The sequence below is a fragment of the Phoenix dactylifera genome, chromosome 1 (assembly GCF_051530095.1).
Source record: "Phoenix dactylifera cultivar Ajwa chromosome 1, Ajwa_hap1_PhDact_Kaust_v1.1, whole genome shotgun sequence".
In the NCBI taxonomy this organism is placed as follows: domain Eukaryota; kingdom Viridiplantae; phylum Streptophyta; class Magnoliopsida; order Arecales; family Arecaceae; genus Phoenix; species Phoenix dactylifera.
Genome location: NC_143190.1, coordinates 9,021,078 through 9,034,594, shown reverse-complemented (window position 1 = coordinate 9,034,594; position 13,517 = coordinate 9,021,078). Strand labels below are relative to the sequence as shown.

General features: G+C 37.2%; 2 protein-coding genes across 2 annotated transcripts; both read right to left on the bottom strand.

Annotated features, from left to right (window-relative positions):
• Nucleotides 1-2,245: 2,245 nt before the first annotated feature.
• EXL7 (EXORDIUM like 7) lies at nt 2,246-4,705 on the bottom strand. The gene has a single exon (XM_008807773.5). The coding sequence runs from the start codon at nt 3,509-3,511 to the stop codon at nt 2,510-2,512; it is 1,002 nt and encodes a 333-aa protein (XP_008805995.2). The 5' UTR covers nt 3,512-4,705; the 3' UTR covers nt 2,246-2,509.
• A 154-nt stretch (nt 4,706-4,859) lies between these two features.
• Nucleotides 4,860-11,405, bottom strand: LOC103718798 (cytochrome C oxidase biogenesis Cmc1-like protein). The gene is made up of 2 exons (XM_008807774.5): nt 11,064-11,405; nt 4,860-5,273 (listed from the first exon to the last, which is right to left on the bottom strand). The coding sequence occupies exon 1, from the start codon at nt 11,403-11,405 to the stop codon at nt 11,124-11,126; it is 282 nt and encodes a 93-aa protein (XP_008805996.2). The 3' UTR covers nt 4,860-5,273; nt 11,064-11,123.
• Between the last annotated feature and the right edge of the window lie 2,112 nt (nt 11,406-13,517).

Below are 13,517 nucleotides of genomic sequence, written 5' to 3'. Positions count from 1 at the left end.
TTTGCTTCACTTTTTAGTCTTACATATGAACAATGAATTCAAACTTGGGTGGATATAGGTTTATATAAAATAAACTAGTCAGGTACAGATTTATATTTCCTAACTAGATTACAAATGATGAGTTGGGGATGCTTTGATTTTTTTTTTTAATTTTTGACCTAGTTCTATGATGAATTTCTTTTTTATATTTTTAGTTCTACCTTGTTTATATGTATTTCCTTTTTTGTTTTGATGCTTATGAATCTTTTATGCTTTATTTTCAATATTAGTTTATTCTTTAGCATATATAGTTTTATATTTCATTTCCATCTAATACTTTGTTTATATTTTTTATTTTTAAATTTAATATATTTTGTTTTATGTTAATTTATTTGCATTATAAATGTTTTTATTTTTTATATGTTTAATTCTTTATGCATTAATGTGATACTATAGGAAAGCTCAAAACATTTAAATATTCTCTTTTATTCATTTTATTATCCTTTCTTCAATATATCCACCACTTAACTCCAAAATACCATCACTCATAAAGAAAGGTGAAAGCCCATTTCTCAACAAATCTCACCTCGCATGACCCATGTATATCTATATTTTTTCAGAGAGAGCCCATCTAGATATTCTCCCTCTCCCTAATTTAAGAGTTTAGATTTTTTATAATTTGGAGAAGAATAGAAGGGTCAAATTAAATATGTCAAGTCGCACAAGTGATATATATGGATGGTCTAATAACCTAGATTTCATAGGAAAGAAAAAGGGAATGAACAACTTGTTAATAGCAACCATTCTCCTTTTTCTTATTTTTGTTCATTCTATTTGCTGTTAATAAGAACTTGTAATACACTGCTACAAGCTTATGCACACCATTGCTACTAACATTGTCAATGTCCTCATTGGTTGCTTTGTCACTCTATCCTATCAACAACCTTACATACTAAAGCTATACTTGAGCTATCAGTTCAATTACAGTGGCTTGGAACAAGAGATTATCATATTAAGGCTTTGCTTTAAACATGTTGAATGGCAAGCACAACTATCACAAAAGAGAAGGAGAGAAGTAGTCGGCATTGATGATTTGTTATGTAGGATTTTTCCTTTTTCTTTTAGAGAATATTTAGGCCATTTGGTCATCTTTTTATCTTGATTTTACAATACAACAAACTCATGTGGTTCCTCCGATTTTTTTTAAATTAGAGAAGATTTGAAACCCCAATTCAATTTAATCTCCTAATCTTTCAACAAGTTCAATTCTCTTCGGCAACTAGCTTATAAGGAATATCATCTCTTTTTTTTTTTTTTATCTCTAACCATTTATATCTTTCTCTCGATCTCAATCTAACTGGATCTCTCTCAAGCCATTTCTAATCTTTCTTTAAGCAAAATCCAACCTGCTTGGCATCTATATTAATTAAGGTTCCGATGACTCATCTCTCCCACAATTCTCTCTCCACCTAAAATCTCTCCATATTATATTTAAACAAGACTCTTGGGCAAAAAAAATGAATCTATATTTTATGAGAAAAAAATAATTTCTCTTGATCTCATCTCTATCCTACAAGTCCTATCCTCTTTCTTAAGCTACTATTGTCAAGAAAGGAAAACCTAAAGTTAATTGACAAAATTAGTGATATTGAATAGAAAGAGAATTGAGATCATACTCGATGATGAACCATCAGCAAACTTTACTTCTGAAAAAATCCACTAATGCTTACAAAGATTGTATGTTAGCTTCTTAGAATCCATTAGATCTTTGTTGAGGATGCGCGATATCTACCTTGATTCGATAAGAAATTGAAATACTCCAAAAAAACTGAAAGTGCAAACTTATTGAATTGATAATATATTAATTGGTACAGTGAGTTGCCAAACTTCCACTTGTTCTGGTTCTTTAAAAAGAGAGACACTTTTAAGAAAAACACTCCTAGCAAATTTATCAACTGATATAGATATAAGTACAAAGATTGTATTATAAATTCTAAGGCCTGAGTAGCCTAATACCAAAGAAGTTTTGCTCCTAAACAAATTAGGAAGAAAAATTATAGTACAAAAGCCGTAATGTAAGGATAAAATGGCAAAGTCGTAATTTTGATACTTTAAATGGATCCCCTGTGCCATCAGGACTCTAATTAATTCCTGCAATTTTGAAGCCGTTGGAAAGCTTATTCAGTCTTCTTGAAATAAACAAATATCTGATAAGCTTTGTTTCCCAGAATATTTTTTTTTATATCATGATATTTTTGCTTTTTGCTTTTTGCCATCTAAAATAAGTAAATAACCATTGGATGACGTTAAGCTGTGGAAGCAAACACCATATAACATCTTGATATATATACTTTTAATGATTCATCGTAAATACATCCCAGAAGTTGCTCAAAGTACTGAAAGACCCAAACCAAAATATACAAAGTTCTCTCAAATTAATACTATGGAAAAAGTAATAAAAACGAGAACGGAGTATTTAGCTGTCTTTCTGAAGAAGGATCAAGATATGAAATTACCCAAAATACACTCCTCAATTGACTGCATTAGGCCCAAAGCAAGTATTCCTGACGGGATTCCAAATCCACTGCACCAAAAACCTCCTCCCCTTCACACCATTCAGATTGTAGGCCTCCCCCTCTGAACTCTTATACACACTCCCCACATACCCCCCACCCCCTCCTGTCCCATAAACTCCAATGCACAGGTCGGCGATCTCCGTCGGGGCGGTCGGATCGCCGCCGGCGAACCATGCATTGATCAGCGGGTTGCTTGACATCTCCGCCAGCTCGTGCCCAATCACACTCACCATGCCGTCGGCCCCGACGTCGCCGTTCGGTGCTGCGAACACTTCCATGCTGCGACCGCTGGCGTTGCTCGCCGCTCCTCCGAGGTAACCCGGCGATGCAAAAGGGTATGCACACATTCCCGGGCACTGCGACCCACTGTGACCAACCCATGCATACGGGACAGTCACTCCGACGATCGCCGGAAAGGTGAAGTAGTGGAAGCCACACACCTCCCTGCAAAAGTCCTCCACTTCAACGTCCGGCGACGTCAGCACTAAGTACAGACCATTGTAGGCGTCCAGTGGCAATGGCTGAGGATATGCAGCGACCGCAGACTTGATGACGGATTGGATAGCCAGCCGGGAGAGCGTCGTGCCATGCGAGTAATCGGCGTCGCGGTGCTCCCCGGCAAGCACGAAGGTCCCGGTTATGTTGGATCCGGTTTGGTCGGTGTAGAGGCGGACGGTGCGCCACCAGTCGCTGACGGAAGGCGAAGGAGAAGGGGAGGAGAGGGAGAGGAGGAAATCTTTGATGATGGCCTCTTGTGTTGGATTCCAGCGCCCATACCAAATGGTGTAGAGGTTGGTGGGGGTGGAGAGAACGGGGCCCATGTGGTACGCCAGGTTCACCAGCTGCGAGGGGCCTTCTAAGTAGCCAGGTTGGTAGGGCTTCCGATGCTGCCAAGAGAAGACCATGGTGGAGAAGAAAGACAGTGAGGAGAGGAAGAGACAGCACAACTTGTTCATCTTTTCTTTGTGCTGTTGCTCCCTTCAAGGAGATGGCAATCGATCTCTCTTGCATATAAGAGTCCTTTTAGAGCTATGTATCAAGACTTTGGCTCTATTTTGAAATCATGACAACTCTAATTATTTTGTCTAATATTAAATGATAACCATGCCCCACTAGCTTTTTATATAGTGCTTCTTTATCTAGAGGAACTAAGAACCATGCCCGTGGATGTGGTGCCACCATTAAAGTAGCGGTAGTCTAGTGAAGGATTGGAATCACAAGACTGGCGTACCAAAACCAAAGTGCCATGTCTGCGTCTGGAAGGCTACCTGACCTTACACGTCTTTTAATTCTTCTTAGTTTCCAAAGGGCCAGAGAGGTGGTAGAATAAAGGTAAGAGTGAGTGAATGACACAGCAATCCCAGCATGTGATCGTTCTTCATTAAGATTCTCTTTTTCCTGCAATGTTCTTTTGTGATCCATGACTTCAGGAGAAGTTTGACTCGAAAGGCGATTGTTATCAATACTTTCATGAAATCGCGCAGTGATGCAAGGTCTCAACATACCATGTGCAAGAATAAAGCCTCTTCATCTTGTACATTAATCTAGCAATGGGATACAGAAGACCATCATGTGCATTTAACTACTGCCCATTTTTCTACTCATGTTAAGCCCGTAGAAGCTGATTCGTCTGGTTAGTTTCATGAAAAACTCACCCAGAAGCTGAGCTCAATATTATATCATTACACATCAAGAAAGCAGGCATCTGGTTTAGATGAGAACTGACCTTACAAATCCAATGAGGCAGAGTGAAGACTGTAAGTCTCTAGTGTCTCGATCTTTTGTGAACTGTATGAACTCTGTCAAGATTGAAGCAACAACAAAAAGAATGACACTTTATGATTGTAGACTGATCAACATGACATGTAACCACCAGTGGAACTGTTATACACATACATTTCAGATTAATTTAAATTACTGGAACTGTATAAATAGCGACTGAGCCCTATTAAAGTAAAAGCACTAAAAAGAATGATAAAGCAGAGAAGAGTCAGTCGTGCAGCAAAGGCCTGAACAAGACGTGGGAAACTAAGAAGAAAACAATCGCAAGAAATGATTCAGCCCACCAACTGCATGGATGGGACAGCGCATGAAGCATTGGTCTGAAAAAGCCTCCCAAACGCTATCCCCGTGCTTGCTTTCTTCTAAATAGCATGGGGAAGAGGAACGAGCAGTCAAATATCTCTGTTATGAAGCAGAACTACTGAGATTAGTGCACCAACCTGTGCTTTAATTTTGTAATATTTAGTAGGATAACTTATTAGTCGAGCATGATTTAAAAACTGATCGAGGACATCGGTAATCTGTACCTGCCAATACACAAAGTCCATTGTCATTATTTCATGTACATTGTTGTTTTCTGATTCCATGAGACATGAATTTCCTCTGCCTAAAGTTAATCCCCAGGTGGTTCACCAGAAGCTGAAAGCGTAATTTATACTTATACAGGCATCAGGACAGAATGATTTCTGTGAAGTTTCACATTTTTATACAACAGATTCAACTGTTGTATCATAGTTTCAGATTGCTCGTCTTGTCCTCTCAACTTTCTTGATCAATAAGAGTAACCCGTTGCCAGCCTCATCGAATGGATGTCTCAGAAATGGGATGGCAAACAAATAGGAGCATTGGCTTCATGAATATTTCAAAAATAGCAAATGGAGTGATAGTTATACTGTGTTTAAGTTATACCGGGGCTTGTGCTGTCACCAGAATTTCCTGTAGGAAGAAACAAGGTTCCTAATCAGCAAAATATGATGGGTTTAAACATAGCAGTTGTGATGCAGCAAAATAACATAATATAAAGCACTGGAAATTTTATCCAAAAAAGACTCATTATTGACAAGATTACTTTGAAAGTTCAGGAAATCAATTATTTCATAGGACTCTAGCTCAAGAGGCAAGCCTCCTGAGACAACCTTTCACCATCAAAAATCTCTAGGTACTGGAATCATGGGACCTATGGTCAAAAAATGAAGACCAAACACAATGAGTATTATTATGCATCCACTCTGCCTAGACAGCACAAAGCGGATTCCATATCCAACATGATACATCAGCACAACTAGATGAGCAAGAAATTTTAAAGAAAAAATTTCACCAATTAATGCAGTTACAGGCTGGAGATATTAATTGAATAATAGCCAAAAGAGGTTATTCATGTAGTTTGCCCCACATACTCGAGAAGTAGAATGATACTAAGTCATGCAGACATTTTAAAATTGGGACAACAGGCACCAGGCAAACTGATCCTGACAGAGTTCCAAAACAAGTGGATTTTCTGATATGATCCCACCAATACATCAGGCATATTTATCCTCCCAGGCCTTACTTGAAACTGCACAGAAACCTTTTCTCAGAATCAAGAAAGGAAAAAAGAAAAAAAAAACCTCCATGTCGAATCATCTGTGGTGGAGCCGTTTTCGTAACTTGCACAGGTAACCTTGGTAGTATTTAAAACTCTTGATATTTAATGTGCTTTACAATGATAGTGGACAACTATATTTTGCAAATTACATGGCAATGTGATACTGGACTCAACAATCTCATTGTAAAACAGATCAAAAGATTTTATATGTAAAAAAAAAAGACATACAGAGATTTGAATAAAGATATAATCTGATGTTAGAACACATTAAGAAAAAAAGGAACATAATGGGGTCAGGGGCTTTGATCAAGTCCACAAGCAAGTAAAAGAAGATAATATGTTAATCCACCATTTTTAGAAAGAAAATTAGAACTTCAATTCAATACTTATGGTTCGGAATCACAAGAAGTGACAGCATTTTAGAGGAACATGGCCAACCAATTTGATGAATTTTACTGTTATAAATAAAGATACACTTAGGTTATCTAAGAAAAATGTTTTAATAATGGAAGGAAAGAAGAAATGTTTTATTAGAAGGAAGGGAAAAGGAAGAAGATAGCTGCGGCTTTTAAATTTAACTTTCAGCAGCCATTTGATGCATTAGACTTTCTAAAATATAGCCCTAAAAATAATTTCATAAGAAAGAAAGAACCACTTTTTAACCTCATATCATTTTTTAGTTACATCAGAATTCTTTTCAACTAGGCATAGCCCTTCAAGAGAACACACTGAAGAATAACAGTTTTACGCTCCATTTTTGGATCTCCAAGGTCTACATTAACATGGAGAGCGCTCACAAAATGAACCATCAGATCTTGTCCTTTGCTCTTTGTCACTGATGTTTTCATTTGATGATCAAGATGATGAATGCAGAATAAGAATGCATTACTTTATTGCCAACAAGAGATCAGGATAGCCAATCTTGTGACTCCATTAGTCTAGCCTCACAATAACTGATATTCCTGAATCTCATCATTTTTACAGGACTTCTGAACTCAGTTTTTCACTTGTGTCTCTTCAAGAATCTCACTACTAGGATCTTCAACAATTGAATCTTGCTTTTTGGATGCTTCATCCATTACATCAGCTTCATCAGATCTTTCGTCCACTAAATCAGTGGCTGCCTTTTGGTTTTGCCAACATCAATATGATCCTCAAAAGACATTGGCCATCTTCTTCTCGACGCAATCAATCTCAGCATCTTAGTTCCTTCAGTTTCATCTCATTAGTTTTGAAATAAGCCTCCATGGTGTCAGATTGACTGGAACACTTGTCACTCAATCAAAACAGGTCTAAATTATGATGTACATGAAGATAAATTTGAAGTCTGGTCATAACACGAAGACAATGGGTAAAGAGAGGATAGAAATTCTGACTGAGTCAATGATCAAGAGGAAGGAGACAACAGCATGGAAGCCATCAATAAAAGAAATTCTATTTAATATTTGAAGTTCAAAATCACAAAAACATTGGCCCTTTTAAGTGCCAATGGTGGCCATTCTAATCAATATCTTTTTCTAATACAGTTATGAATCAATCTATCAAAATTTATAGAGAAATTTTAAATTTTTAATTGCAATAGTAATAGAGTGGAGCTCATCACTACGTGAAAATAAAAAAAGGGGCAAAAGAATATGAATATCTGTCTTTAAGATATATAGATCTATGGACTTTCAACTTGGGCATTGAGCAACCAAACTGACTTTGTAGGATTTCCAAAGCATTAGCCCTAAAATTCAAAATACAAAGGAAAGAACTATTGCTAGCTCCATCTTATGTTCTAATTAATTGAAATTAATGTTAAGAGGGAACGACCAGAGCAGACACTAAATAGCAAATATGATCATCCTCAAGAATTCAGCAACCAATCATACTCTCTAAGACATCCAAAAGATAGTCCTAAAAATATCAAATCAACTGATGAAAAGTAAAGAACTATTTCTAGACCTGTCCTGTGTTGCAGTTATAATAAAATTCATTCTACTAGGATAGACTCATGGAGAAGCAAAACAAAAGATATGATTATCCTTAAGTGTGGCACCTTCTGGTGCATACTGGGGACTTCTCTTAACTTGATCAACACCAAAGCTATCAGTATGTGCCAGTAGAAGTACACCCAAGTGGTCCCTAATTATCACCAAACACTGCTTATGCATTAAGTATGGCTTCCAAATACCAGAACTGTTCAACCAGGGGTGCATCCGCCATGCTCATAAAAAAATATTCCAGTATAGGTTTAACAAGAGGATGAAATGATAAACATTAACACAGAGGTGCAGAAGGTTTTAATCAGCTTTAGTAAGTAAGGTAGTCAATCCAATAACAAGCTTGGTGTGTTTGTGGAATTTATTGTCCAGCATGACCAGATTTTTCTATACAGCACACCATTTATTCTTTATAACACACTCTAATAAGATAGAGCAAAAACCCTATTAAATTGCCTTGCTAACTGATGGAAGACATCAATCCCTTGGCCATGTTAACTAACCACTTGAACCCAAAAACTTAGTCTGTCAAGGAAGGGATCAATCGACATTAAAAAAACCAACCCAGCCCGGCAACATTCTTGTCAAGCCTGGGTTGAGGTTTTCAACCCGCCGAGCTACGTGGCCTAGTTTCTCATGCTCGATTAAAATTGGGCCAGGCTTGAACTAGGAATCTTTTAACCCAACCTGGCCTAATGCATATGTGTGTATATATAGAATATCTTGGTGCTATATCATCAGCATAAAGAATCGACCTTTGATATTATATTCAAATAACATGGAGTATGTGCTATGCACTTGAACAGAATCATATACGCATGATACTTTCGAAAAAATTATACTTTATTATATGTATTCTTATCAAAATATTTGTTACAGTATATTAACCAATTTGAATTGGGACTCTCACTTCTTAGATTGGGACTCTAAAGATTTCCTAAATTCAGTGATTAAGATTCTAGAACACTTTATAGATTAGAATTCTAAAAATTTTCTAAACTCTCTCTCTCTCTCTTGTATTCAAACTCTATAAAGGGTAAGATCCAGTCGTAGAAACCTCCCACTGAAACAGTAAAGATGAACATAGTTATAGTCTGTTCAATTATTGGAACATTACATGTATTCTTGCATGAATTTGAACAACATCATTGACAAAGTAGCATCCTGCTTCTCAAAAATAAGTGGAGTAGAGTCACTTCTATTGAGCATGCTATAGCTCTTTAGATATATCCAGGACTGACAATTAGCAAACTCAAAGTCCTATCTTAGGTATGGAAAAATAAACATTATGTTCAAATTTCAATGAACAATGAAGCTGCTGACTTCAGATGTAGGTAGATCCCAGTCCACATAACTGAATACAGTAAAACCTTTTGAACAAAAAAGGGGAAAAACAGAATATGATTGGAAAACCAAAGTGCGATTGAAAATGTTTATGCCTGTGAGCAGAAACATGTTAACTTTGTATTGCTTTCTAAATGAATGCTTATAAATCATAGTCACCATGGAAAAGCTACAGCTCATTTTGATTTGAGAAGAATGGTCATCTAGCTAACGCTTACTGGATTCACAACAGAAACAAAACGAGCTATGCCACATGACCAAGTTGAGGAAGCATCCTTGGCCAGATCTCCTACAAGGAGAATCAAAAGAACCAAGCTACAGAGACTGCATCTTACTATGTCAAGTTTGAAGCAGCATATGCCATTTTGTTTGATATCAAAGCAACAAAGGATGCACCAACAGGCATCTTGAATACCAAAAGTTACTGTGTCAGGAGAGAACTCAACTGGTATTATTAACACTATACACCACAAATGGATTCAAATATAGAATCAACAGGGATAATTAACATGATACACACGCTGCTGAGAAAAGCAACAGAGAAAAAGAATGTTGATGGGCACAAAGAAAGCCTAGATAAAAGAACCAAAAGGTGGGAATGTTGATGGGCACAAAGAAAGCCTAGATGAAAGAACCAAAAGTGGGAAAATTTTTGCTTATTTCATGGCACTCTCGAAAGCTTAGTTCCCAAAACCAAGAATAATTTAGCATGTGATACGTGTAAGAATAAATGTCATTTCTAAAAATTACATGTTTAATTGAATAATCCAAGCTCAAAACATAGTCAATGTGATTTAAGAATAGAACCTTGCAAGAGATGTTCAAGGACCACTTTTAATGAATGACAAATCCCAAGAAAATCGAGTTCAAATCAGTGTGCAAGATTTCTTCTATATTTTCCTGCCTCTCATGAATGGTTAAAGTTGTTTCCCATTTTCCAGTGAGAGTAATACTTCTAAAACTATCTTTCATGTCAGTCACCAAAAATTTAAGCAATAAGATATGCAGAGAACTACTATGCCACCACAGGGTAGATACTCCTTATAAGTGCAATTAGTTATTCTGTTAATGCATAAATGTTCAACTTTCTAACTAAGCCCAAAATAAGGACTCAGATTTTGATTGCCACCAAGCATTTCAAAGGTAGTCTTCACAAACTATAAACTAAATCAGAAATTTAACCATCAAGAAGTGGAGAAACAAGTGATACAATTCCTGCCAACAAGGGACCAAAAATGTTACTTAAGTTAAAACTCTGGTAATTAAGAACATAATTCAAAAACCCCATACATATAGAATGGCACGCTGTGCAGAGTGACGAAGAACAACTCTCCCTCTTTCCCTCTCTCTTTTTCCCTTTAAATAGAGAGAGTATCGATGGGTGGGATGTTTGATTCCTACTCAAATTCAAAAACCAACACCCACTAAAAATAAGACTTATAACTACTAAAGGATAAGGATAACTATTCTAGAATGAATAACTAAATAGAATAAAACTAAGAATAGAATCCTAAAGTCATTAAAATTAATGACCAACTAGAATCCTAACAGGATTAGGACTTGGTAATGAATCTCAACAATACATTCTCCACAACTTTGCTAAAGGAAAGAAAGATCAAGCATAAAATCCAATTAGAAAAATAATCCAACAGCACCATCGAATTCACGAACATCTATACCCTTCAACCTAAAAGAAAAGGAAATATTAAAAACTGAGCTATGGTCAGAACTAAAATCGACGAAGAACAAACTTCAACAGATCTGATCAAATTAAAACACTCCAAAATCCGAACTTTAGGAAAGAATACTTACCAAAATTAAATTAAGGAACAGACGGCGTATGAGGATGATTAGGGTTGCAATTGGTACTAGTTATGATGGTTCTTGATGGGAGGAGAGGCAGATGGAGAGGGAGACCTTGGCTTGCTGGCACTGCGTCCGCTTGAGGGTGGTGCCAGCGCTGGAGCAGAGGGTCCGCACGGCCTCCGACTCCTCCGGGCAGCACGATGAGACCATGCACTCAGCCAGCGATCGGTTGAGGTGGCGGCAAGACGCCTTCCGCTGCCAGGGGTCGCGAATCCGCCGGTGGCACTCACACAGCGCGCGGTGCAACGCTTCGCACGCCGCCGCTTCTTCTCGCCGTCCTCCGTCCATTGGTGAACTCCGCTCTCGTTGTTGAGATTTGGTTCGACCATATAGAAGCGACGTACTCGATCCGACTAGCTTCGGAATACCACGAACCCGTGCAATTGTTGCGTGAGGGCCGTATCTTATTTACTGAATGGAGCTGGACACGCAAACCGGCCAGCTTCAAACCATATCCAACATGTCACAGATTGGATTCCAACCCCTGGTCAATGGATTCAAGTCCTGCCAATCGACAAAGTATTGCAGATCTATTGGGCACAAGCATGGCCCAAGTGCATCTACGTAGAGATCTGGTTGATATCCAATACAAAATCAAAACAAGAAAAGGGAAAATGTAAAAAAAAACCTTTTTATGTATGGAGAGAATTGATATTAAAAATGAAGAGCATGGTGAGAAAACTAAAAATGATATTGGTAGTAGTGTAATTCAATCTTCACTGAGCCTTTCATCTATAATTAAATGTCATCGATATGCAACGTAAAGATTAAAAAATTATGTGTTTTTGGGTTGAGTTAGATCAAATTAAATTGAGCTAGGCATCTATTGTTCTATTCGTTTTAGACCCAACCAGTTTGCAAGTCTAGTCGCTTGATCCAGTAAGGAAATAGATGCCCTGAAAGGCTTTTCAAATGGATCATGTACAAACATCAACTTAACAAATCAGACCGAGTCAGATTTAATTAAACCTAAAATCCAACAGAGTAATATATTCATCTCACCAGTTTGTAGCCTTGAATCAATTTACTTTGAAGATGAGAAAAGGTACCAGCAGAGAGGAGGGGAACAAATTGCCATCCTAGATGACTCAATCCAATATTTAGACTTGCTTCTTTTATGATAGCTAAATAATTAGGAATAAAAATAAAAATCTTGTAATTTAACATGTACAAACTATTTGTTTAGATAAAAAGAGCCTCAGGCAATTCGTCGACAATGAGGAGTAGCTCTTCCCTAAATATCTCTAAACCGGCATATCCGATGAAGACTAGATTTGATCTCAGATCATTTGGTACAACTAACAAAGACTTTATATTGATTCTAGATATAGAACTCTCCCTTGCGCTAATGTCATGTTATTTCTTTTATCTATACAATTATCTAAAATGGTTTGAGACTTGAATCTAGGTTTTTTATTCAGTGAGAATACACACCCAGATTTTTGTAAATAGAAGCATGATCTCAGGACTAATGTTCACTCTCCCTTTTTTTTCCCCTTTTTGTTCAAAGTTCAATTGAGGATGACTTCATAAAAGTGAATGGTGGATCTGGTTCCATTCATATAAGTGAATGGTGGATCTGTTCTCTGCATACATCCATGTGCCTATTCTACTTGTAGTTATTCCCATCATTATTTGAGTGGAATAATTTCCGTCAACCGGGCTGCTTTTGGGGAGCAAAAATTGTTAGGCCCCAAAAACCTTAGCTTGGCGTGCCCCTCATCTCCGCTGCTTGGGTTTCTTTGATTGATGGGTCCTCTTCAGGCTCCATTCATGCTCCCACATGTCCCTCTCAGGCTCCCCATCTCGACAAGGCATAAAGAGGCTGACCTAAAAAAAATTTCAGAATCTATATGGACCATCTTGACTATTATAAGGAGGATTGGACAGAATTCATAAACGAGATCAGCCACATCGAAAAGCTGAGTTGCAAGCCAAACTTCTGGAGGCCATTTAGGGGGCGACACCCCTAGAGATTGAGATTTGGAGCTTGAAACGGAAATACTTTCTTTTCGATAAAGATTTTGACAGGGCGTAGCTCTTTATCCAAGAAGAATCAGGCGAAAGACAGTGCACAGAGTTGATAAATCGAGATCTACCTCCTTAATAATTTCAACTTTTTCTAAAATATTTCTACTAATGATGTCTATTTTAGAAAAGAGAATCTTATTAGAATTAGAAAGATGAATTGATCCAAATTGTGCAAGGACGAACCTCACCATTACAATATAGTCCATATGCATCAACGAAGGAAAAATGGAGATTTAAGCCCTATTTTTGCAATTGTTTTCTATTTTTCTATTTTTTTAAGATATCCGAGTTGGGCGAGTTAGAAAAATCTTCCTTTTCTCCAATCGGCCTTTCTAGATAAATTTTTAAGACAGAAAAAAAATTTGTAAA